Source organism: Falco biarmicus, chromosome 10, assembly GCF_023638135.1.
Source record: "Falco biarmicus isolate bFalBia1 chromosome 10, bFalBia1.pri, whole genome shotgun sequence".
NCBI classification, from domain to species: Eukaryota; Metazoa; Chordata; class Aves; order Falconiformes; family Falconidae; genus Falco; species Falco biarmicus.
In genome coordinates this window covers 33,758,695-33,782,616 of record NC_079297.1, presented here as the reverse complement: position 1 = coordinate 33,782,616, position 23,922 = coordinate 33,758,695, and the positions used below count along the sequence as shown (strand labels likewise).

Here is a 23,922-nt window from a genome sequence, read left to right as displayed (position 1 = left end):
TCCTTTGAAAGAAAAAGGTGGGGTTTTTTTAACTCATATAATAATAAAGCCACATTTTCACCAGTTAACAGTAGGTCTGTTCACCAGTGACTTGTGAGGCAACATGGACACCAAGACAAAAATTCACAACACAGATTAAAACGCAGCAACTTCAAGACAGCGCTCAAGCACAAGCTGTATTCACAAATCAACTGAAAGGAGAATTAATCAGTAATTTTAAACTGTCTTTACAAAAACCAAATCAGATTAAGTCTTTGAATACGACTTCACAAAACAATATCCCACGACAGAAATGCCAATACATTTAAATAGCTGCTTAGTCAGCTTGAACAGTGACCAGGAGTAAGAGAAGGCTGTGCTCAAGTTCCTCTTTGTCTACTACAAGGTCTCAAAAGAAACTTCAAGAACTTGCCCTCAACAGACAAATCTACAACAACAACAAAAAAATCATACCAGGAAGACACAGCGCCTTGCTCTCTGCTTTGCTCTCTGCTCGTTGGTTTTGACTTACCTGGGCCCCCAGCTAAGCCAACCCAACACCTGGAAGAATCCCCCCCTCTTTTAACGTTTACATTACAAAAGGCACAAGTCAGAGCACGCTTTGCTTTCCTTCAGGGCCTTTCCTCCCCTCACCCTCAGAAATCACAGCTGCAGCGCTGGGACTTACCCGAAGCAGTCCCGCCAGGGAACTTCATAGCTTAGTTTCCTCTCAGAATTTAACAAGAGCCCAAAGGGATTCACCTCTGATGCACCTTTACTACAGTTAGCACTACCGCGACCGGGTCTCCTTCCCCGTTTGGTTCTGACAAGCATGAGATGCAATGGATGAGTCAGAGGACAGTCTCCACAGGCTTCCTGAGGACTTGAACTTGCCGTCAGAATACAAACCAAGGCTTCCTACAGAATCAAGACACCTATTACATGTCAGTCCTTTCCAGCTAGCTGCAAAGAATCCTGCTGAACCGTGTTTACCCCCCTTCCATTCCCACTGGGTTTGCTGCGTGCAGTAGTACCTGTTAAGAGAAGCTTCAATAGCCCAGACAAATAACCTGGCTATTCATACTACAAACGCTCTACCTGGGGCGCCAGCAGAACTCAGTAATGCTGGTAAATTTGACCTTTGTTTTTAGGGTAGTTAACAGGAGAGATAGAGGAAGTGCTTAAACCAAAACCTTCTCCCGCCTCTACAACTATAGACTTTAATAAACCGATCGCCAGTCTGCTTCATCACTTGCTCTAACCACCTTTCTCCCCTGAGCTTTCTAAGGGCATTCACTTATACAATAAACACCAAAGACATTTAAATAGAAGGTATATCCCACCTAAAGCTTAATTTAACCTGCCTTTGAAGGGAAGCAAGAAAGTACTTTCAGCCTAGATTAAGGCCAGAAACAGCACCTACTTTATCCTGTAGTTATAATGAAGACTGAAGAGTATCAACTATGATGTTTTTAAGTGCTTCATATTTATTATAAAGTATTAATAGAGTGTATGGAAAATTATTCTCTATACTAGAGAATAAGATGACAGCTTTTACAAGTTATGCTATACAGTACATGAAATGCTGTGCATTTGAGCTGCTTGGAACAGTATTTGCTATACAAGTCAAAAAGGGTAGGCTTAGAAGTTTATTATTTATAATACAGTGTGTTAGAAAGCACAAACAAATAACATTCAAAATAAACAAGCTCCCAAAAATCTAAAGAAATCTTTACATGACATGTACACAGATTATACTCAAGTTTCAATATACACGTTATTGTTCCCCACAAGACACTCCACTTCACTGGATTGCTGGAACACGGTGAAAGTTGAAGGTGCAAGAAAAGCACCTCTCAAGCCACATAAGCATTGGACAGGCAGAACAGCAATTTCCTGAAGTGTTCTCCGCAGTCTTTGGCTCTGCTATTTTTACAGCCATATACTGTGGCAACACAAGAAGAGAGATGAGCTCCAATTACAAGTATTGTCAATGCCAATCCAGTTATCTGGGGAGTTGCTAGAGCAATTCAAGGCACTCTTGCCAGTGCTGCCAGCCCACGGAACCCCCCGTGCAGGACACAGCTTTTTAAGAGACAACCAGGCTGGGCTAAAGTATGTTCTTGAAGGACATGGAATGAACAGTTCAAGACAAACTCCTTCAGAATGTCCAGGTCAAAGTTCACTCATACTTCACAGGCACACCAGCTTAAGAGAAAAACATTCATGTATATGTAGGTAACACTTTAAAGCATATTGCTTCAGTGTGTTTAGTTGCCTTATGGTTAAAGCAGTGTAACGTATCAGCAGCTTTGAAGATAGTGTTCATGGGGCATGTTGAACCTAATCTCACAGTAAGATTTCAAGCCTACTTCACAGTTTAACAGTTGTCTCCTTTGCTTTTTTCTCATTAAGAGGCAGTGTCTACAATGAATCATCTTTTACAACTGTTCCGCTTACAAACCATAATGCCAACACCCCCCTTGAAAACGTACTCACAGTAACACTGTTTGCTGATGCATGTGGTATTGACACTGAAGTGTAAGCTTCTCCCATAATATAAAATACCTTCTAGATCAAAAAGATTTAAAGATATTGCACTGTTGTGTTTTACTTTTGCCTCCCAATCTCATTCCAAGTATTTACGAAACTGTAAACAAGTCATTTTTATACAGTCTTCAGTACTGTACACCTGTGTTCCAAGGAACTGGAATTCAGTGACACCTTCGTTAGAGATACAGTAGCCTAAGCACAGTCTAAGTTCTGTCCAGCTGCCCTCTTCATACAGTAACCAGCAGGCCACTCCTCCCACATTCACACCTTCAGCCTCTTCTTCTGATCAAAGTACGCATCAAATCTGGATAACGCATATTCCTGCAGAAGTAAGGGACATTCAGCACTCAATATAGTGAACACAGCTGAGTTTTCTGTCTTGGGACGGGGAAACATAATGAAGTTATTAACCTCCCTAGCCCACCATCTCAATGTATTAGTTAGCTCTGTCTGGGAAGGATACTCTCTCCAGAGGTGTTCCAGACTCTTAAAAAGTTTTCTCCCACCTTATTTCAACTCTAACATTATTAGCTGCTGCCAGCATGTCAGAAAAAACCTGAACTAAAAAGGCTGGGTTCTGCAATGTTTCCTGCAGGATATTCAGTGTACCTGACAGGTATATCACTTTACAGTACACTAAACATTTATCAGGAGTTACACTGATCCCCTTCTCAAGTACAAGCTACCTGTCATTGATACTGCTGCACACCAAACGTCAACATGTTGTTACATGGGCACCCAGTTCTCAATTTCCAAATTCACACTTAGTGCATGCTAGCATCCCGCTGGAACAGGACCTTACTGCAGAAGAATACTTCACTGCAGGACATCATCTCACTGCAAGGCCTAACACTTAAGGCTATGGTCTCTCTACATAATAATGGGAAGAATTTCTGAAGTTTTTATCATCTTAGGTGCTTGCATTCTTATGCTAAGAGTACAAACCAGTAACGAACTGATTTTAAGAGGATTAGAAGATACTAGCTGCTGTGGGAGGCCATTTCATCTCCTTTCTGATAACGTACCACAGGTTACTTAGAATACATGTTTAGTTACATGGAATCATGATTAAATAACTTACCAGGTAACCAAACTCAATAGATGAGATCTTTGCTTGTATAATAGACCACAGACCCCAGAAGAAGTGCGATGCAAGCGCAAACCTGGAATTACAAGACTATGTTTATTCAAATATCCAGCTAAGTCACAGCACCTTATTTCAATATCCTGTTAGAATAGGATTCCTTAATTTGGGGATGTCCACACCTCTAAGTATCACATTATAAAAGTAATTCCATAGCTTTCCCATGGAACAGTGTTTTGTTTACTCCACTAACAGCGTATACCACATACCTAAAGGTTACAATGGACAGATCTTCCTTTAGTATATATGAACACCTCTCTCGGGTGAAGTTTCTCCACCCAGTGAGGTATGCAAGTATAGGTGTCACAGGGGAAGTTTCAAGATACAGCTGTGAAAGACAAGCTACCTGTTAACTTCTATCAACATTTCCTCTTCTAGTTTGGACTTCTCTTCATTGCTCAGCTTTGCAAAGCCGTCATGGAATGCAGACAGGTAACTGGAGATAAAATGAAGCTGGAAGGCAAGTAAACAAGCGTTACAGCTCTTCATCTCAAGACATATTTGCTTCTTTCAGAAAGAACTAAGCAGGCCTTTCAGTAAGTTTGCAGACATCAACAGTGTTGGAGTTAGCTTTAAGATTAATGGTGGTTCTACTAATTGCTGGTTTAAGAAAAGCCATATTAGGGACAACAGACATTTTGCTGCTGCCAACTAATTTCACAGCTGCAATCCACAACTATTAGACTTTGTGGTGGATAGCTACATGGCACACAAAATATTCTTTCCTGAATAGCTATTATGAAGCTTCTGTGATTTTTAAAGCAAAGGCAGTCAGGATTACACAAAGTGTTATATTTAAAGAAGTCATGAAGGAAAGGTCTTGGGACAAAGTTCAAAACAGAACTGGAAGAGAGTCAGGATTTGAAGAGTGTGGATGCTGGCATTTTATTCATTATGTTGTATGTGCCTACCTGTTGCTTCTTTGAAGGATATTTAAGAGCAGTAGCTTTGAAGAATGGGTACTTCTCATACGTGTAATCATACATCCATTCACAGAAGTGATTTCCAATGTCAAATCCTCTGAAAGAGGCAGAAACACTGAGCATCTCAATATTTGTATACTAGCATTCTGGCTTTGCTTAAGCAAACCTAAAATCAAGTTTAGTAGTACAGGGCTACTTATAAGTTACTGCAGTTTTGCTAAACTAGGTAGAGAATTGATGACTAGAATACAGCTTTTTTTGCAAGTCATTACATTCTATTAGTAAGGATGGGCAGTTAAGAATTGAAGTTATCAGCTACATGAAAATATTAGACTTTGCTATAAAGTCTTATACCAATGGAGGCAGTTAAAAAATACTTGAGTACACACTACATCTCAGCACAAAGTCAGGTATCTCTAGCATTAGCATTATTGCAGGCAAAAATGTCATGCTCAAGGTATTTAACATATCCTACTCCCTCATTACTTGAATTCAGGCTTCCATTATGTTCCAGCTATGCTAACATTTAATGATCCCAATGGCTCCACACACTTACATCATTCTTAAACACAGGTACTAGATGACTGAGGTAAAAACAGAAAGCATTTCACTATGTGATTACATGAAAAACATAGGATTACTCATCTGCACAGATGAGAAAGCTATTTGAAAGGGTGAAGAAAACATGCAAAACCTGCCCCACGTACATATGTACACACACACAATCTATCATCCTTCTCACCTCCCCACTAGAAAGAAATTTTGACAATGCAAGCAAGAAGCCATTTGTGCACACACAAGCCCTCTAGTCTGGACAACCAAGGAGCTCCAAAAACTTTGACTGCTGTATGCCTATACTCAACACCATCAGAACCAGAACTGTTTTGACCAGTTATATTTGCTGCCTACCGCTAGTAGAGCGGAACATAATTCACTAGAATAGACTGATAATCAGTAGTGCAGCACTTGCTCTCACTGTAGCATGCAGAAAGTAATACACCTTCCTGCTGAATATAAGAAGTGGTTTACCGGTAATTATAGCTGCTGTATTCAAAGTCAATGAGCATCAGCTTCTGGTTTTCTGAATTCTCTCTGCCTTCCAGAAGCAAGACATTACCTGAAAATTTAAAGATAATACAGCATATTAGTAAAGTCCCAGGAAAATTAGAGAAAAGAAATACTGTATCTTAAGAAACATTGTTCAGATAATCCCAGTTATCCCTTACATCTGCGCAGAAGAACGACAGGAAGACCCAAGTTGCACTGGCTGTATAGCAGCTCATTGGAAGTAGAGGTATACACTATAAACCTCGTAAAACTGAAAGAAAAGTTTTCTTTTGTACAGGCAGAGGTAGATGCATTCTTCCAAGGGTCCCGCTTCCCTGGTGTTTAGCTTGCAGCTAACTCAGGTGACACTGTCAGCCTCAGTAGCCCTTGCTGAATTGTTTCTTTCCACAGCCTGAGATGTAAATTATGCAGCATCTCTCATACCTGCATAGCCCTATCACTGATCACAGAACACTCGGGACAGGAATTGCTTTTCAGCAGCCTGAAAGCCAGACTGATCACTTTGTTATTCTAGTATGTGGCACAACCAGCACCTACGGAAAAGCTCAGTCTTTTCCACTGTATCATATCAGGGAGATAGCTTTACCTGTCTTTCAATTCACTTAAGTCCCTATAATTTCTCTGAAAGGCATCAAGTCTGCTTCTGTCAAGTGCCAACTAGTAAATAAATTTAGAGTAATTTCAACTTCAGCAGTAGCTCGCCCCCTCTCCACAGGTACATCTTTTTTCTGTGTCACACCTTTGCACCAACTGAACAGTCATAGTATTTCAACCCCCGACCCTCACCTTGGAAATTTTGGAGCCAAAGCTTGCCCCAGTCCTACCTGCCTGACTCCTCCAGTACCGGACTTTTCCACACCAGCAGTGAGACCTTGAACTCCACCACTACTGAGCTAGCTCTTCAGACCTCAGATCAGTGGCCTTTTCTCCCTCGTGCTGCCTATCCTTACGTGCCTACCTATCCTTCAGGGCTATCCTCTTCCAGGCCAGTTCCTCAGCCTTAGCTAACAAGGCTGGGACTCCTGAGAACAAACCAGCCCTGCATATGGTCCTAGTACAGCATCCTTCCAGCTCTGCCCATCTCACCCACTGTACAGGTGACAGGGAGCACAGACACGGCACACTCAACACCTTCAGCTCTGCTTCCTTTTCAACTGTTTATAGAGAACTGGCTCAGAAAAATTGTTACTCCCCCCATGACTCCAAAGAAAGCACGCTAAAAAAAAAAATGTGGATAAAGTTCTCCTAATATTTCTTATCAATACAAGCTGAGAACTGCTGAGTCAAACTACCCCAGTCTCCATTTTCACCATTCACTGTACTTCTTCAGTATCTTTCTTTTAAAAGGACTAAAGTATATCCTACCCTGATCGTGTATATTGCAGACAGCTAAGAAAGGTACAGTCTTAACAGAAAAGACTCAAGGCTCCCACCATCAATCAGTCTACTAAGAGCATGTGTACATATTTGGCTTAATCCAGTTATGATACTAGATGTTCTCTTCATTAGCCTGAAGGGTTGCTGAAGCCAATTCACTTTGCTTTGCAACTGTTGTGCACCGGGAGTGCACAGGCTACCGTTTCAGGTCAGCACCTTGATAACACGACTACGCCCCAGAAAGCAAACAAGTGACCAGCAAAGGCTTCATACTGCATCCTTGAACAAGGTCACGAAATATTAGCAGCTTACCTTCTTGACAGTCATTGTGGCAAAATACAACTGGTGATGAAGTAGCTTCAAGCATAGCTCTAGAAAACAGTAACATAGGATAAGTGAGAAATCACTAAGCTCAGTTCACTTTGATGTAAAGAATGGATTTTGTTTTAAGAATTTGAAGCACTATTCATTTCTAGCAAGGCCCTATTTTTCAATTAGGAGCCCAAGATCAGGACAACAAAGTTGTACTTCATTGATCAGCAATTTGATTGGATCAACTGGTAGCCCTGAGACTCAGGGTGGTTACAGAACCAAAAAGAATCCCCAACTTGTAAAGAAAAATAAAGACAGGGTATTACATTGTATAATGTGTTTGAACAAGTATAAAAAATTCATACTCAAAATGTGCAAATCTGAAGACAGGGATAGACAAAATAAGCCTACCTCAGATTTTTCATTTCCTGGGGGAGATTGTAACTGAGGAGTTTGTTCAGTTTTCTAGTTCTGGATTCTCTGGTAAACTTAATCCTCAGCACTTGATTTAGATATCTGTTAGAAATAGCAACAATAGTACAGCATTTATGACTAAGTGTATTAGTCTTCCCATACTAATATCACATTTAAACTAAAATCAAGGAAGTCTTAAAAAAGTTACTCCAGAAAGCATTACTATTCTTCAAGGTAATTTAAGTTCCCAAGTTCTCACTGTACCTAGAAACTATTTTGTAGTTACTTGAGGCTCTCAAGACATTCAGGAAGAACGATCTGTTTATCAAAATTACAACAGGTCACCTTTTTCCATAAAGTATTGCATAACTTACTTTTCCATTGTTCCAAAAAGCCACTTAGGTTCTTTATTAAATGGCATTTTCATGCCATGAAATCTAGCCATCTTCTCAGCTATTTCAGCAGATATATCAGGTAAGCTTAGTTCTTCAGTACTTAGTTTCCTGCTCTGTAATAAAACATAGTATTCTTAAAATACAGTTAATTGATAATTACAAAGTGTGATTCATTACAAACAGTAGCATTAGTCTATCGTATAGTACAAAATTCTAGCATCGTACTCAAGCAATACAATTTTCAACCCAAATGAACTGACAAATTTGCTGTCTTTGCAAAAGCAGAGTTAGCCAGCCTAGCTTACACATGACTTAAGTCAATTCTCTTCTAGATCAAAACCTGGGGAATATCACATCTCACACTAAAAATACCTTCAAAGCTGATTGGGTATAAATATTTAAGAACATCAAAAGCATCTGCTCTTGTTGCTGTTAAAGGAAAGTGTTACTCCATAGCTTCCAATGCTATGTTTGGTATCTAACAGGTTTTTTATCTTCATTTATTAGTCTCCGCTACAGCTGAAGAGTTTTTAAGATATCCCTCGCTGGCAAGAGCTATAATTGGGTTCTCCAACACCCACTGTAACTGTATCATATTACAGCTAGCAATTATTACAGGCTGCCAAGTATTCCATTCCCACATCCCTGCCTTTCTGGGCAGTCCGGAGACCTTCCTGTCATGATCAATTAAAACAGCTACCAGCAGCCCACTAATCATGAACAGGACTTACGGGAATGAATTCCTCCAGTCGCCCTTGTGGAAAGATTCCATACAGCTTTGGGCCAAGAGCTCTCTCTGCAAGAATGGCAAACATAACACTTTCCAGAACCATGGCTTCTGCCCCCTACAAAAAAAATTAAAGCGTTAGTTGGTGCTCACACAGAAGTTAACTTCAGCACACACAATAGCTAAACTGCTACAAAGTGAGAAATTTTAGGGTTAACTTTAGGAGGACGACTCAACATTTTACTAACCAAAGTTTTTTTACTAGCAACAACTCACAGCATGGGAGCAATACAAGTACTTTGCCTTCACATTTAAAGCTAGGGAGTAAAAATCTGTATTACGCAGCAGGTCCTGTTGGTGGGCCAGGTTGAAGGAAAGCTATGCAAAAACCAAAACACCCTCTCCTCCTTAACCTGTGGGAACTCTGCAAATTCATTTCCTGAAGGAGTTTATCCTACTGAAGCACAGCACAGGAACTATAAATATTATCCTTGGCTATTTTAACACACTTTGGAACACTGCCTCACAAAAGGACATTTTAACTATGCAAATGGATGAAGTGAACAACTGAACTAACCAATTTATCATTTAGAATGACAACTTAGGATTTGTTTCTGTTAAGCACATTTTAGATCTTCCTTTCTTAAAAAAAAAACCAAACAAAAACCCCAATGTAAACTCCTGCTAAGGAACATGTGTGTGAATAACCATTATTCCTTTTCTACCTCCAAAGATACCTCAAGTTTCAATAATTTTTCTTCAAGGTTCTCCTTCCATCAATAAATTCAGCCCATAATGATCACAAGCAGACAGTTCTTTTCATTTGAATGTTTAATAGTTATTAGATACATGAAATCCATCTCAAATACAGTTAAAAATCACCTAAGTATAGCTTCCTTGATGGTTAAGATTAGCTGTAAGCAAACAGAAGCCACAGTATGAATCACTACTTCTAGCAGTTATGCTAACCACAATCCAGCTGTACTTAAATCCTAGAGGTCTGCTAAGCCTCTGCCTACTTTTGAGCAACTCATCTCAAAGTCTGACCCAGGACACTTAGAAGCGTAAGAATTAAGAGCACAAAGTTAAGAACGTTCTCAGATATTTCAGACTCCTGAGTTAGTGTAGTCACTGCGGTCTCAGACAGTAAATAACTCTTTGTAAACGAATTCCACTCTTGAGTACACTCCAGGCAGTTCCACTGAATTTTTTTATTATTGGCCCACACTATTATTCTGGTTTCTTCAAGAAATTCATATTGAAGCATAGGAAAGACTCATGTAACTATGTGCTGAAGCATTAACTTCAAAAAAAGGTACAAGAGGCAGCAAGAATATCAATTGATATTAAGATGATTTGCATATGAATGTATTGCATACATGTCCTGTTTTCCCATCTCAACTCCTCAAAGCAGAACTAACACACCAAAAATATTTGCTTCTCATTATTTCGCATGCCCTCACCACCACACATCTGAACTTTTGATTTCAGTTCTGGAGGCTAACACCAAGCACCAAAACACAAATTAGATATAGGTTATTGAATGTCTGCTCTATTAGCCAATATTGAATTTGTCCGTGCCTGGTACAACACCAGGGCATTTTAAAAGTCCAATTACAGCAATCCTATTGGCTGTCCCCATTAAGTCATCAGTTCCTTGTTTTCACATCTTACTGAGAAACCAACTCATGATACTTGAAAGACAGCAAGTGCCAAAGAAGTGTTCTTCCTTAAGATGTCCCTTAATACATCAGAAGTGACAACCAGAAAAACAGTGACATTTCCAGTTACTCAGCAGTGCACTTCTGGGTTATTCCTGCCATGCCACCTGCCTAGCCCTTGTCCTTTGAGAAGTGCTTACAGATTTAGAACTTTCAGATAATCCACAACTACAGGATCACAAGTTTGTAAACTTCTGTGTAAGCAGTGTTTGGATGCGGCATGTCTCCATGAAAGATCTGCTTCAAGATTAAGAAGTATAGGTAAGTGTTATCTAAAAACAGCAGTACAAGAATATTTGAGTTTCAATGTCCTGGCAAATAAGGAAAAAAGGTTAGAGCACCAGAAAAAGCTTCCTCTACTGTAACAGAACGGTCATTTGAGAACAAGTCCAACAAGAGCTCTGCATCTCAGAGCTCATAGGTTATCTATGTATCTCAGGCACAAAGCTTTCCCCTCTGTAATACCCGACAGACCTTTTACCAATTCTCCACTCCACACACTACTGTCAAGTATGGGTGTGGAATAAACTACTAAAGGACATCTGAAGTCTATAGCATCCTTCATATGGACATTGAGCATACCGAGGTATACAATGCTCCAGTTAAAATGCTGATCTAATGACTTTTTTTAAAGAATCAAGCACTGTAGCCAAGTAAATAGTCTATCTCAAAGTCTTCAAATACTTTGCAATCTACTGGCAAGACAACAATCCGTTGTTTGAAGCTCTGAGACTCAATTTTATCAGATAGATGTAGCCATGAGCACCTGTATTTAAGACAAGCTTCTGGATAAAATTTGATCACTCACACTTTCAAATGAATACTTAAGAGCTGAACGTTGCATTTCAAACCTACGAACACTCTTTACAAGACTTTTCCAGTATGCAACTCCCATTCAGGCAGGGAGAGATCAAAAGCCCGTCTGTATTCCAGTTGGAACTGACACTTCTGCTTTATTCTTTCTTTGACAAAAAGCTCACTATAAAATACAAGAAACGCAGTATTTTGAGGAAAACTATCCCCAAGTATAGCAAAGCCAAGAACAAACGTGGATAATCCCTGTTAAAAAGGGCCGTATGAGCTGATGGAAAACCATCCCTCTCTAGTCAGCTGTCAAACACCAGGCAGCTCAGAACAGCTACACTGCTTTTGTTAGTGAAGCAGAACATTTTACTACTACCCAGATGATATTCTTCTCCCCAAAGGATGACATTAACTCCTCTGATCAAACCTACCTACAATTTTAATCTAGACTCAAGAAAATTAACCAGTTTATCCTGACAGGAATTCTTGAGTACACTGATCTAACCGTGAAGTTCCAGCACTATGAGATTCCCAGCAGAAAACAATAACCTACCAGCATAAAAATCACTATTTTCAGGCAACAAACAAAGACAGTCCTGAAGTTCAAAGCCTTGCTTCCTGTACTGCAAACTTCCATGAGCTGCTGGCACCAGGCCAGGGTTTGTTTGGATTTTTGTTTTCTTTTATAGTTTTAGGAACTTTTACTGGATTGGGGCACAGGAGAAACCAAACCACCTCCATCTTTCCTCTCTGAAGAAAACTGAGGAATCAAATCAGTACATTTTTCAGTTCAGTCTTGGTTCAACTGATTGAAGCTGTTCCAATAAACTGGAAGTTCAACAAAACTTCAAAAGCAGTCATTCAACAACAGCAATTTTAAAACCAGTTTCAACACACCAGAAAAAACCACCAAAAATCCCAAAAAACTGTTTCAGATGACATTCCCAGAAGGCAGAAAATATAAGGGGAGAAAAGCAGCACTTATCAAACAAGTAAAATGTACTTCTCCCTCAGCGCTGCCAAAACCATTACAGATCTGAAAAACAATAGTACGTAACAAGAAAAGCATCTGGCTAACATGCTGCAGTGCTATGCCTTACTGAAAAAAGTACTGCCAGGATAGAAAACTGAATTACTAAACTCTGTTCAGATGACTTTATGAAAAATTGCACTTAGCTAAACATTATGCTGCTTGAGCGGAAATGGTTCCAAATGCAAAAACTTTGAAGTTCGCAGAACACAGATAATCTAAGAACAATGCTAATCAGAAACACCTCATATTCAAGAGGAAGTTCTCTCCAGCTTCACATACTTTCCTCAGAGAAGTTCATCACTGTATTATAAAATAGGGATTAGCTAAAGCAGAGTACTGGTCTTCCTCTACTAAGGGAAGAGGAGCCTAGTATTCAAAACAGCAGTACTGATACCAATGTTAGAAATGGTAAGAAACCATTGAGGGTAGAACTGGGGAGTGTTTCTTGTTAAGGTGGAATGCTTAAATCTTTCCAAACTGTGTATAGATGTCCACACATTATAATGTTACTTCTATAAGCAAGTAAGATTTCTTTATTACTGTTTACAGTTTCTGGAAGTACAGCCCAGATACCAGGTGGAATAACTGCTTGTTTAGAAGCAGGATAACCACATTTATCACCTATAGAATTCTGCGAAATAAGCACATTCAATTACTCACTTGCAAGTCATTTTCCTTCTGAGACTGTACAGACTCTCCTTTGTTACAGGACCTCTATGAATGAGAAAAAGCAAACACAATGAGAAGATGAAATTTAACATGATTAACCTGCAACCACCAGAACAAAGGGAGTAGAAGTGCCAACTACAATTAACTAGATGTCTCAACACTGTCTTGATCTGTGACAGCTACAGCACTAGTATCCATCTGACCTCTGACCACCGCACTATTTCAACAACTCCAAAGTCTTTCAAAAGGATGTGCCACTGAGACCAAGCCACTCCCGTAAATAGCCTGAAAGGTGATTTTCAGGTATGTTTTTATTGCTTCCCAGTATTTCAAAACAAGGTTTCAATGTATCATAAGCTTAGAGGAACATCTTTATTTTTAATTGAGGTAACTAAGTCCCTCTGCACAACATCTAGGATGATACTCTGCTTGCAGCTAAAGCACTTGAGACACATTACAGAGATGACATAAAAGCCTTAGAAGGACTACTAGAAGAGGCACATGATGAAGCTTGCAAAGCACTTGCTTTTTTCTATTACCTTATTTTCCAAATTTCTTGTGACTAAATTTCCTTGGAGTATCTGCCTAGGCTATACGTACTATGTACCACTGGCCACACAAATTCAAGATTTCTCTTCAAATGAAATGCCCACATAAGCTAAGGGTGTCTCAGAACTGCAGTATACTAGCAAAACTTTAACGAATTCCATGCATAATGTATTGTGCTTGGATCATGAACAGTCATTACAAAGCAGTTTCAAGAGTATCAAACCATACCCTCAGCAAGTGAGCTCTCAATGGCACATGCTTTTAATAGAGCTGCACATTTAAAATTTTAAGATGTAGTAAAAACCTTGTCCTTTAAAGGGCTTGAAGGTAAGGAGAAGAGAAAGCAAATATTTGCTTAGAATTAGCGACAGTTTGTGGCTGCCATTTATGTTGCAATTCCACCGTTGACTGTTTAAACCAGACTAGCTTTAGAGGCCCATAAAGGTAGCCTGCATCTCCACCTTCTGAACAAAAACATTTGATTCATAGAACCATGTGCATACCTTTCTGTTCCACAGCTCTAACATGTCCAAAACAAGGGTGGAAATATGAACTTAATGGAATACAGTTAAGCAACACCAGCTCCCTTAAGTACAATACAACAAGCTAATGATTTACACAAGCTATGCAGTTACAATATTTCAGAAGCTATAGAAGAAGTATAGTTAACATGAATCGATGGTCTTTCAGCAAGTACTTCCCATTCCACTAGGATAATAAGTTTAAAACAAGACAATATGAAAACTACTATTAGTTTATATTCCTTTCAAGGAAATTAATAGTGTCAAAACATATTCACTAAAGCTAAATGCGTAACTACTCAATAGTATTAAAGTCATTTACAGAGGGCTTCTCTGAACAAGCATGTCCTACATCATTACCACTTACAGATTTTTCTTGAACAGTCAGAAAGTTACTCACCATCCAGGAGTCTTTCCTGATTAATGGTGCTCTCAGAATGGTTCAGTTCATCAGAAGGTAAGCAGATTGGGCTTTTCCCTAGAACCTGAACCGGCATCCACTTTCTGTAAGTCATACTGTATAAAGAGCTAGCCAGTTCTAAGAGTCCACCTCAAATTAATGTCGGAGATAGCCTAATGGCATCTACTGTGCCATCAGAAAGACAGTTAGGGATGTGTACTGCAGAGTCATCAGAAAAGGAGACTCCTGTGGCATCCCTTCCTCTTTTCTGTTCCCTCAGCATGGAGCATTAGTGTCCAGAGGAAAATGAATACAAAGTAATTTGTTAAATAACTTGCAAATATGAATGGGAGCTTGGAGAGGATCAGTCTTCACAAGTGGCCATATACTCAGCCTAGAATTAGGGAAGTCTCCAGGTCACGTGGTCAAGGAGAATGAAGCAAGCAGGATGCAGTTTTACATAACTCCAAGATGTTAAAGTGGAAGGATTTGATTGTTTTCTGACTGAACAATCACCTATGAGAACAGTGGTTCAAAGCAAAGCATCTCACACAGTGAGGTGTTTGATGTACATATTTAGTTCATGTGTTCTTGGCTAAACTGATCACAACTTCAGTTTTTCCATAAACTAACAGCTTTTTCCAACTTATGCCCAATTCTGGAAGCCATTTACTTCAATAGCAGTGAGGCTATTTTAATTACAACAGTAAGAGCATGACTGAATAACTGCTGCAGGTTTTTAATCACTCCCTCTATATGGAGGCATTAACTAGAACTGGACCATGTGTTCTAAGCCTTTAAGATTTCTTTACAATATTTCTTCAGTGATGCTTTTATTGTGGGAAGGTTTATTCTCCAAGCAGATTAAGAAAGCTCACTACAATTTTAGTAAGGGAGGACAGCTGTATGGACAGAGATGACTGAAGTTAAGAATCTACTTTGTGATCATATGAACTGATTTTAAGGCAGGAAGCTTCAGGTACAAGACTGAAGTCCTAAGATGGCAGACACTGCACATTATCTGATCTGTGATCAGAAAATGACCAGACAGTGTTTATACATCTGGTAGTTTAACGTAGAAAATTGAGTTCATCACCATTTTCTCCCTAACACCCCAAATTTATTTTTCTTGTACCTGCAAGATGAGCTCTGTATCAGAAGTCCCAAATGATGCTTGACAGAATTCTGTCTAGAGGAGGAACTTGCAACCTTTCCCCCCCCCCCCAGATAACCCTTAGCTCTGCCCACAAATTTATATCTTCCATTGTAACTCCATTTTTTCCAGTTTACTCAGCTTTAGTAGTTTTCAAGACTTCAAAATACTAAAATACACTTTGATTTAGACAAATCAAGGAATTACAACATTACAAGGAACTGCCTGAGAGGTTAGAAGCAGCCTATGCAGGGGAAACTTCTCAATTCTAGAAGCTGTTGGAAGACATCAATTTGAACTTCAGGGTATGGGAACAAACAGTTTTGGATTCAGCGATAACTATTTCTGCTTCTAAGAATCTGCTGTTGATCACTGATCCCTGCCAGAGCTGAAGGAACTGCTACTAATTTGCTGAAGTCCTAGAATCTAGCATGTGAAGAATAATTTCCAGTTCAAGCCCTACAAAAGCCACAAAGACATCTCTAATCCTCTTCATTTCAAGTTACCATTCTCTTATGAGGGAGCAGAGGAAAGGAAGGGGCAGTACTTTGATATTTTGTTATTGCTGTAAACATTCAGATGCACAGACAGTAGCTGGTGCTACTTAAGCCTTATTTTTAAACAATGAAATCCAGTACTGAAGAAAATGAAAGCTGTAGAGAATGCTCCAACTTCAGAGATCTCATACTATACCGTGAATCGTGTCTGTCACCTGGAAACCAGAGTGCTCTAGGCACGATCGCATGGGCAAGCCTGCAGCAGAGAACACATGCATATACAACTAAAGTGGTACATTACCCCCAGAATACCCTTAACTCCACCCAACACAAATATATCCCCGTAAGAGGTGCTTGGTTTCTTTCAAGCCGTCTGCCAGTGCCAGGGATTTGTAGTTACTCCATGCTACAAACAGACATGGACACCAACAACCACAGAAGACGTTGATAATTACAGTTACACAGCAGTCTGCATTTTATTTAGTTACAAAAAATAAAAGGCAGCAAGGCAGGTATGGAAAAAGATTTACCACAGAACTGTGGCAACCATTTATACTGATTTTGCATCTGCTCACATAGAAAATTGAGAGACCAGAGAGCAACATTAGGTATACTGGTTTGGTTTTCCTCATTTATATACACTATTTTGGTTTGGCTGTTGCAAAGTAACAGAGCCCCAGTGAATCAAGAGTTCAAGGTTCTTTTGACATGTGTAAAAGAATGGGAATCAATCCCCAAGTTACCTTTTGATAGGTGAACTTCCAAGAAATTCACATTAATTTGAGCTTTTTTTTTTTTTCTGTTGATGCTATCTTATGTTGAAATCCTATCAGCATTTCTAAGATGGGAGAAGTTTTGGTTGTTCTGAATTTAAGTAGAAACACTACAGCGTGATCTGCATATGAAATCCAGTCTTAAAGTCTGGATATTAAATGGCATATTGCTGGAGAACCTTTTGTTTCAGTTGTTTTAACATTGATATAGCCAACAGTTAAAGACATTTTGTCATGAGGAAGTTTTACTTTCAATGCTCCCCTTTAAATTTAGCAACTAAGCCGGAGCAAGAATAAGTGAAGCAGAGTAGGACATTTCCCTTTTTTCAATGTAGAACATATCTGCATTGTGCCTCAAACTTTTGAGTTTTAATGTGGTTAGTAATTTAACCTGTCACAAGCACAAATACTTGTCTTAAAAAAAAAAGTTCTGCTCAAGGATATACTCAAGAGAAGTCCTTGTTTTTTAAACATCCATGCCAGTGCGACCATTCATAATAATGGCCGAGCCAGCTCAGTTCATCTCCCCCCCAGCTCCCCCCAAAACAGTCATGCACACAAAAAAATTGGCTTAAACATATCAGCTATGACAGATGAAGGCACAAAGCCTTCCCTGTGTGGCAGCTTTAGCCAACTGGCATGGTTTATATTGGATGAGTTTCATGTACTGACATTTGTGTCTTCCAAGATTCATAGTAAGCAAACTGGGGCTATTTTCAAACTGCAAAAAAGGTTCCTTTAAAAAAGGTGGCTCAAAGAATTATGGTGCCAGTATTGTTCATTCTTAAGTTAGTAAGGTATCTATTTTTCACTTCTATTCAAAATTTAAGTTATGCTTGCCTTCTGTACATACAACAATTTGGTGCAGATTGCTATAGATCTACAGTATTTATACTAAAAGAATAAGAAGAGCTGATACTATCACTGTTTTATGTTCCAATTTCAACAGAAAGTAAAATGGACAAGAGTTAAAACATGCTACAAAGGCTCAAACAAACAAGTGGTAACTACTAATACCCAGTGGCAGTTACACTTAAGTCATGGAGAATTAAGTTGCAATTTTAGCTTAAGGTCTCAAAACTCAACTTACTTAAACAGTGTCCCTTAATTTCTATAGGGCTTTAAACTTAAGTAACATTACTAAAAAATATCAAATTATTCCCTCTTAACAGGCTCATCATAAGGCTCTGCTTACGCCACCCAGAAATTCTTAAGAATCCTAAGTGAGGTTTTCAAAATACCCCAATAAAACAGTTTGCTTATATTTTAACTTGCATTTAAGGTAGAGGGGCTGGAAGAGACAAATGTTTGCCGACAAAATTGTGAACCTCAATGCAATCTGAAAGTTTTACCTTGGGACTTTCTCTGCTTACTTAACCTTTAGTGAACTGCACCAACAAGAGCAGTCATTTCACTGCCACTACGGAAATAAAGGAAGTTAGACATCTCAAAAGATCCTTCAACACCAAGAGCAGAAAGGTTAGAAAGTTATGAACACACTTTCAATTTTCAAACCGAATTAGTTCTGATTTTAGAGCCCAAAATTTTACTTTGATTTCTTCAGTGGACAGGGGCACAGAAAAGGCAAGTTTAAAAAAAAAAATCCCTGAGGGATGGGGAGGGCAACCAAATTCTAGGGTCTACTTTACTTTTCCTTTGAAATATAAGGGAAAGGGCACATTTCTTCACAGCTATTGGGCAATAAAAGTTCTACCGCTACAGCAGTTTTACAGCCCATGTTCCTACTCATGCCTCCTACATATTGTCAGCATTACATTAAAGCCGCCAATAATTCTGGAAAAAATTCTTAGCATCAACCCCAGGAGTCATTTCAAAAACAAAGTTTCTCATCACCATTTTTTTCACTTTATTTTGGTGTCTCTTCAAGCTTAAATAGTCTTCCCTTTGGTTTAACTAACTTCTACGCACTTTTCTTGTTTAACAGTAACTTTCCCAACACTCCTAGAGTGGTATAGCCAAGCATTTCATGCCATTTCAAACCACTGGAATCTTTTACATATTTCTGGTAAAATCTGATACCATGGGGAAAGTTAATACCTCACATAGTATAATAAAAGAACACTTTAAAGCCAGTTAAGCAACAGTATCCAATGAGATTTTTAATAGTAAGTCTGGTCAAGGCAGCAGAAGCAGGAAGAATGGGCTGAAATTTCAGGAAGAGTCAATCTCCTGCAGGTATTGGATCAGTTATTCAGAGCAAGTGACTGAGTACTGGAAAATACCAAATTAATGGATAATAAAACCAGACCCTCTAAGTCAAATAGAAGCAACTGCCAACATCCAAATGTAGTTTTATGAAGCTGCAATTTTTCATAAGGTTAAAAGACTTATGATTATTTACAACATAATTAATTGTCTAGCAGAAATGGGCAAGAGACGATCTGCTGTACAGTCCTATGATAACAGCCTGCAAGCTTTAGAAGAGATCACCTTTACAAAATATTCTTTATGTTAAACCTTACAATTTGAAACAGATTTGCCAACCACTTCTCTTAAGGTTTGACAAATTCAAGTGCTACTTACGTTTTATTAACCAAATAAAAGAAAAGTAACATTAGAAGAGTTCGACAAGCATCTGGTTAAGCTTCTATGCCAGCTACAAGGCATATCACATTTAGGAAAGCATGTTTTGGAATGAGATGGCTGTACAGTATTGACGTTTGTATTTCATTTTTATTCTAACACTATAGATCAAATTTTTCAGCAACACAATTACCCGCAAGATCTAATAATATGCTTGAGCACTGTACAAGTCTGACAAAACCTTCAGCTTTTACATCCAAGATTCGTAAGTGCTACCAAGATTAAAGTTAAGCAGTTTAGTCTCTTCAATCTTGCTAGTTATGCCAAAGCCCTACATACTGTACAGAAGCAAACTTTTCTGAAACACCACAGTCCAAACTTAACACCATAAACAAAACATTACTGATCAAACAGACAGCAAATGAGCCTTCAGCTGATACATGCCAGTCAGGATCTGTATAGAAAGGAGTGCAAGTTCTAGACAGTAACAAACTATAAACAGAACTGCCTTAAGCTAACAACCTACCCCACTACCACTAAAACACATTCCCAAAAGGATAAAGCAGCACACACTTGCAGTGTGTCACAAATGAAGATCTCCAAACATATTACAATTAAGCAACGGTAACCCACCCACTCCCAAAGCACTCTCCATACTCACCATCTGCAGGATTGCACCGTATAAGCGCAGGAGAACTTTCCGCGGTTCATCTGCAACTGTCTCAATGGTATCAGGCAGTGAGCACTGAAACAGCATGTTGCTGAGGCCACCTCTATCAAGAGAAAGGTCAGTTTATCAACCAACTTGGATGAGCATACACATTTCGTTTTCTAGAACTTAGAGGCACACTAATCATCTTTTTACTATGATTAACTGATCTATTCCTAACATGAGATTTTTCCAACAGTACCAATAACTCCTAACAAAAACCTTCAATAAAAAAGTTGGCAGCTTCATACTTAATGTATGACTCACCATCAAGATCTACTGATCCAAGTTACAGCTCAAGCTACAAAGAAACTGAAGTAAAATGTAACAGGCAACTAAGATAAGATGCAGATTTCTGTTAATTATTTTCAGAACTTCTAGAAAGTGATGCTGGAGTTCTGTCAGATATACTTGGTTGCACAAACAAGACAGCAAAATAAGCTTAAAGCCATGCAGTGAGTACAAAAACCCTAAGTTTGAGTTAAGAGCTAGTACCACTGCGATGGCAGCTCCAAAGATTCGCCACAAATATTTAACCTGAATACCTATGCCACAGCACCACTGACGATAAAGTCTTATGCTGTCATTCTTGGGCACTCATTTTCAATTTTGAGTTTTACAATTAAAGCACTTCTTCATTTTAAAGAAAGTGCTCATGCATTTGTCAAAACTGAAGTCACCTTCAGAATCTTACATGGTAAGACACAAACTAGGGAGTCCTAGCTTCAATCGTTTAGGGCATAAGCCTGAACTTATATAAATAGGCATGCTGACTTTTCATATAATTACTGTTTTACAAGGGTGTTCTTACAGGAAAAAGTGACAGCATTTGTCTCCTACAGGTTTATCAAGCTAGGTAGATACTAGATGACGGAAGCTAAGTTTCTTACTTCTACCAGCCCACTAACACCACCGTCTACTCAGCCCACATTTTCTTTACTACATTGTCTTTCTGCACCCTCTTCATTATCAGTATCTTCATTAATAAGTTCTCAATTTTCCCTTCTGCAATAGGTTTTACATATTACCTCTTTTCCTACTATAAGAGGAAAAAGTACTGAAACTTGATTTGCGAAACAGAAATGCAAATCAGCACTACTGAAAAAACCTGTCTCTCTCTCTCCATTAAAGAAAGGCCTTTCAAAACCAGATACAATCCAAATACAGTAGCTAGCAGTAAAGGGATGAAGTAGCACAAACTTAAAAAGTAAGCAATTTTACTTGTAGCATGCTACATAACTTACTGCAGTAATGCTAGAATTTAAATAGCAGTACTCCATGTTGTGATTTCCTTCATGAATTAATGCAGTTTTTCTTAACACCTAAAACATAAGTATATAATGTTACCTTGCAGTGAGCTTTGATTCCAGGAATCCATGGCAGATCCAAACTGCAGTAGCCAAAATGCAGTTCTCAGCCCTAACCTGACACTCCTCTCTATGCTTTTTTAAATATTTTTCTGAGTTCTCTTACAACTCAGTGGGGAAACAGCAAAGACTTTCCAGAGAAAAAGGCTACCACGAAGTAGACAATCTGTATGTATGTACTAGGAGATGATACACAGAAGAAGGGCCGGCCTACATACCCAAATTCAACCACTGAAGAAAAAAAAGAAATCTCAAGAAAATCGGGTGAAACAGCAGTTGCACAATATGTTCAAGAGACAGAAGAAAACCAGGTGGCTTGGCAGGCATCCAAAGAAGGATGTTTAGAGACAAGAGATATGAAGTAACTTTGAACCATGAAGGTGAACAGGTAGGGGGAAACAAAAATGACAGATGGAAAGGATATCAAACAAAGAGCAACACCAGACTATTCAGATGCAATCAGAACACTGGTTAGTTATACCAGCTACATTTCTGGCTTCATTTAAACTGCGCTAGACAGTTTTTAAAAAAAAAATACCACCTTTTCTAAGCCTCTGATTTAGACTTTGGTGAAAATATCTACACTTAAACACATTGAAATTCACTTTACAAAAAATACTGGACTAGAGCTGGTACAGTTATGTTACTTATTTAAACACACGCTCAGCCTGCATACAGTGCAGGGAAGTCCAGAAACCCTTCTTTTTTATACCTCTCCAGCCAAACAGCAGTGTCTTACTGAGGCTGAACAGAAATTTCACTATAGTTTTACACACTTAAAGTTTGAAGCATTACCTTTAATCAAGAAAACCCTACAGGAGCCCAATAAAAGGAACTGTTTTCCTGGAAGGTCAGTAGACTCAGCAGCTTGTTGAATGGTCAAAAGGGCATATCTCACACAGATAAAGCTACCCAGTAGTCTACTGGTACAGATTATTACTTAGAGGTAAGTCCTTCCAAAAGGGTCACCTATTTTCAGAGCTTCCCATAGCTTTCCCCAAACCACAGCAGTTAGATGTGCTTATACACTTGCATTCCGATTAATTACAAATCTACTTTTTGCTCGCAAACAATAAGGCCTGGACCCCCTCACCCTATGACAGCAGGTACCTAACAGCTGTTCCTGAACATGATGTGTACCAACACCATGAAAACAGCAATACTGACAGACACCCTGGAGAACACACACCACGTGCTTGACTTTTGTGAAACTACAATTAGCAAACCAGTATGATGCATTCACTGTAGATAAAAGCAAAGAGAAGACTTTTGCCAAAATAAATGCAACTGTCAATTAGCATGGTTTTATGTGTTAAGTTTCAGCCCATCCTCTCCTCTTCCCAATCTGGAAACCATCAAGCCATCCTGAAGTGGTGTCTCACAGGGGAAGTTTCCAAGAAATTCAAGAATAACTGCCCTAAAACCCAACGCTTTAGAAAGTAAGTACCAAAGTCAGCAGTACACAGTAAGGATGAATAATGAATTAAGCAAGTCAGATTACAAGCATATTATCAGACCAGTCTACTGTCTAGGATCCGTATTGGTCTTCTGAAAATTATCTCCCTTCATAAACTTACTATGATCACGTCAAGGGAGGAGAAAGTATCTAAAAAGACAAATACTATCTGCTCTGGCTTTCAGCGAGTTGCTCTTTTGTTAACAAGGCTTTTAAAATATATTTAGAAATGAGCACCATGGGTTTTGATTATACTCCGGCATATCAGAGCTTTGTCAACAGTTTATGCCCTAACTGGGGGTAGATTCACATGTATTTTGTGCATCAACAAAAAGAGAAACACTGGAAAAAAGGAAACTCAGGACTGAGGGAGAAGCTGACAGCCATATCCTTTGAAACTGTACGGGACTACAGTTAATCAGGTAGAATGATCACTAGGACAATAGACAAGCAATCCGTAAAAATGCAACTCTGGACTAACATCGGTTTAACTAGCATATAGGGCTCATATAAAAAACCCCTGATCTCAAACACGTTACGGAGGGCTTCTAGAACATCCCCAATTTACATATTCCTGCTGCCAACGCGCTGAGTCACAAGCACTTGTTACTATATATACGAAAAGATGACTCACGTCATCGATACACCGCATCTACCTGCTAACCCCGCGCTCCGGGACCCCCGCGCCCGCACTTACCTCAGGCGGCGGCCCCGGCCCGCTCCATCGCTCCCACCGCCGGGCTCCGGGCTCCTCCCCCGGCGCAGGGCGGCCCCGCACCACCGCCCCCCGCCCGGGAGGGCCTGACGCAGCCGGCACCGGGCCCTGCCGCCCCC

The 23,922-nt window shown here is 39.3% G+C and overlaps 1 protein-coding gene across 4 annotated transcripts in view; it reads right to left on the bottom strand.

Annotated features, from left to right (window-relative positions):
- Positions 1-1,445: 1,445 nt before the first annotated feature.
- The window catches only part of CHKA (choline kinase alpha), a 23,251-nt gene continuing 774 nt past the window's right edge, over positions 1,446-23,922 (bottom strand). Inside the window, exons 1-12 of one of the 4 annotated variants that reach the window (XM_056353602.1) lie at positions 23,786-23,911; positions 20,218-20,329; positions 13,111-13,164; positions 8,897-9,010; positions 8,145-8,278; positions 7,768-7,872; positions 7,357-7,415; positions 5,629-5,716; positions 4,588-4,696; positions 4,023-4,129; positions 3,614-3,695; positions 1,446-2,853 (exon numbers count right to left, since the gene is read on the bottom strand). In XM_056353602.1, coding sequence (XP_056209577.1) covers positions 2,794-2,853; positions 3,614-3,695; positions 4,023-4,129; positions 4,588-4,696; positions 5,629-5,716; positions 7,357-7,415; positions 7,768-7,872; positions 8,145-8,278; positions 8,897-9,010; positions 13,111-13,164; positions 20,218-20,313 — 1,008 coding nt within the window. In that variant the 5' untranslated portion in view covers positions 20,314-20,329; positions 23,786-23,911 and the 3' untranslated portion in view covers positions 1,446-2,793. Of the gene's footprint in view, positions 2,854-3,613; positions 3,696-4,022; positions 4,130-4,587; positions 4,697-5,628; positions 5,717-7,356; positions 7,416-7,767; positions 7,873-8,144; positions 8,279-8,896; positions 9,011-13,110; positions 13,165-20,217; positions 20,330-23,785; positions 23,912-23,922 lie in introns of those variants that run through there. The other 3 variants (XM_056353600.1, XM_056353603.1, XM_056353601.1) reach the window with 3 other exon arrangements.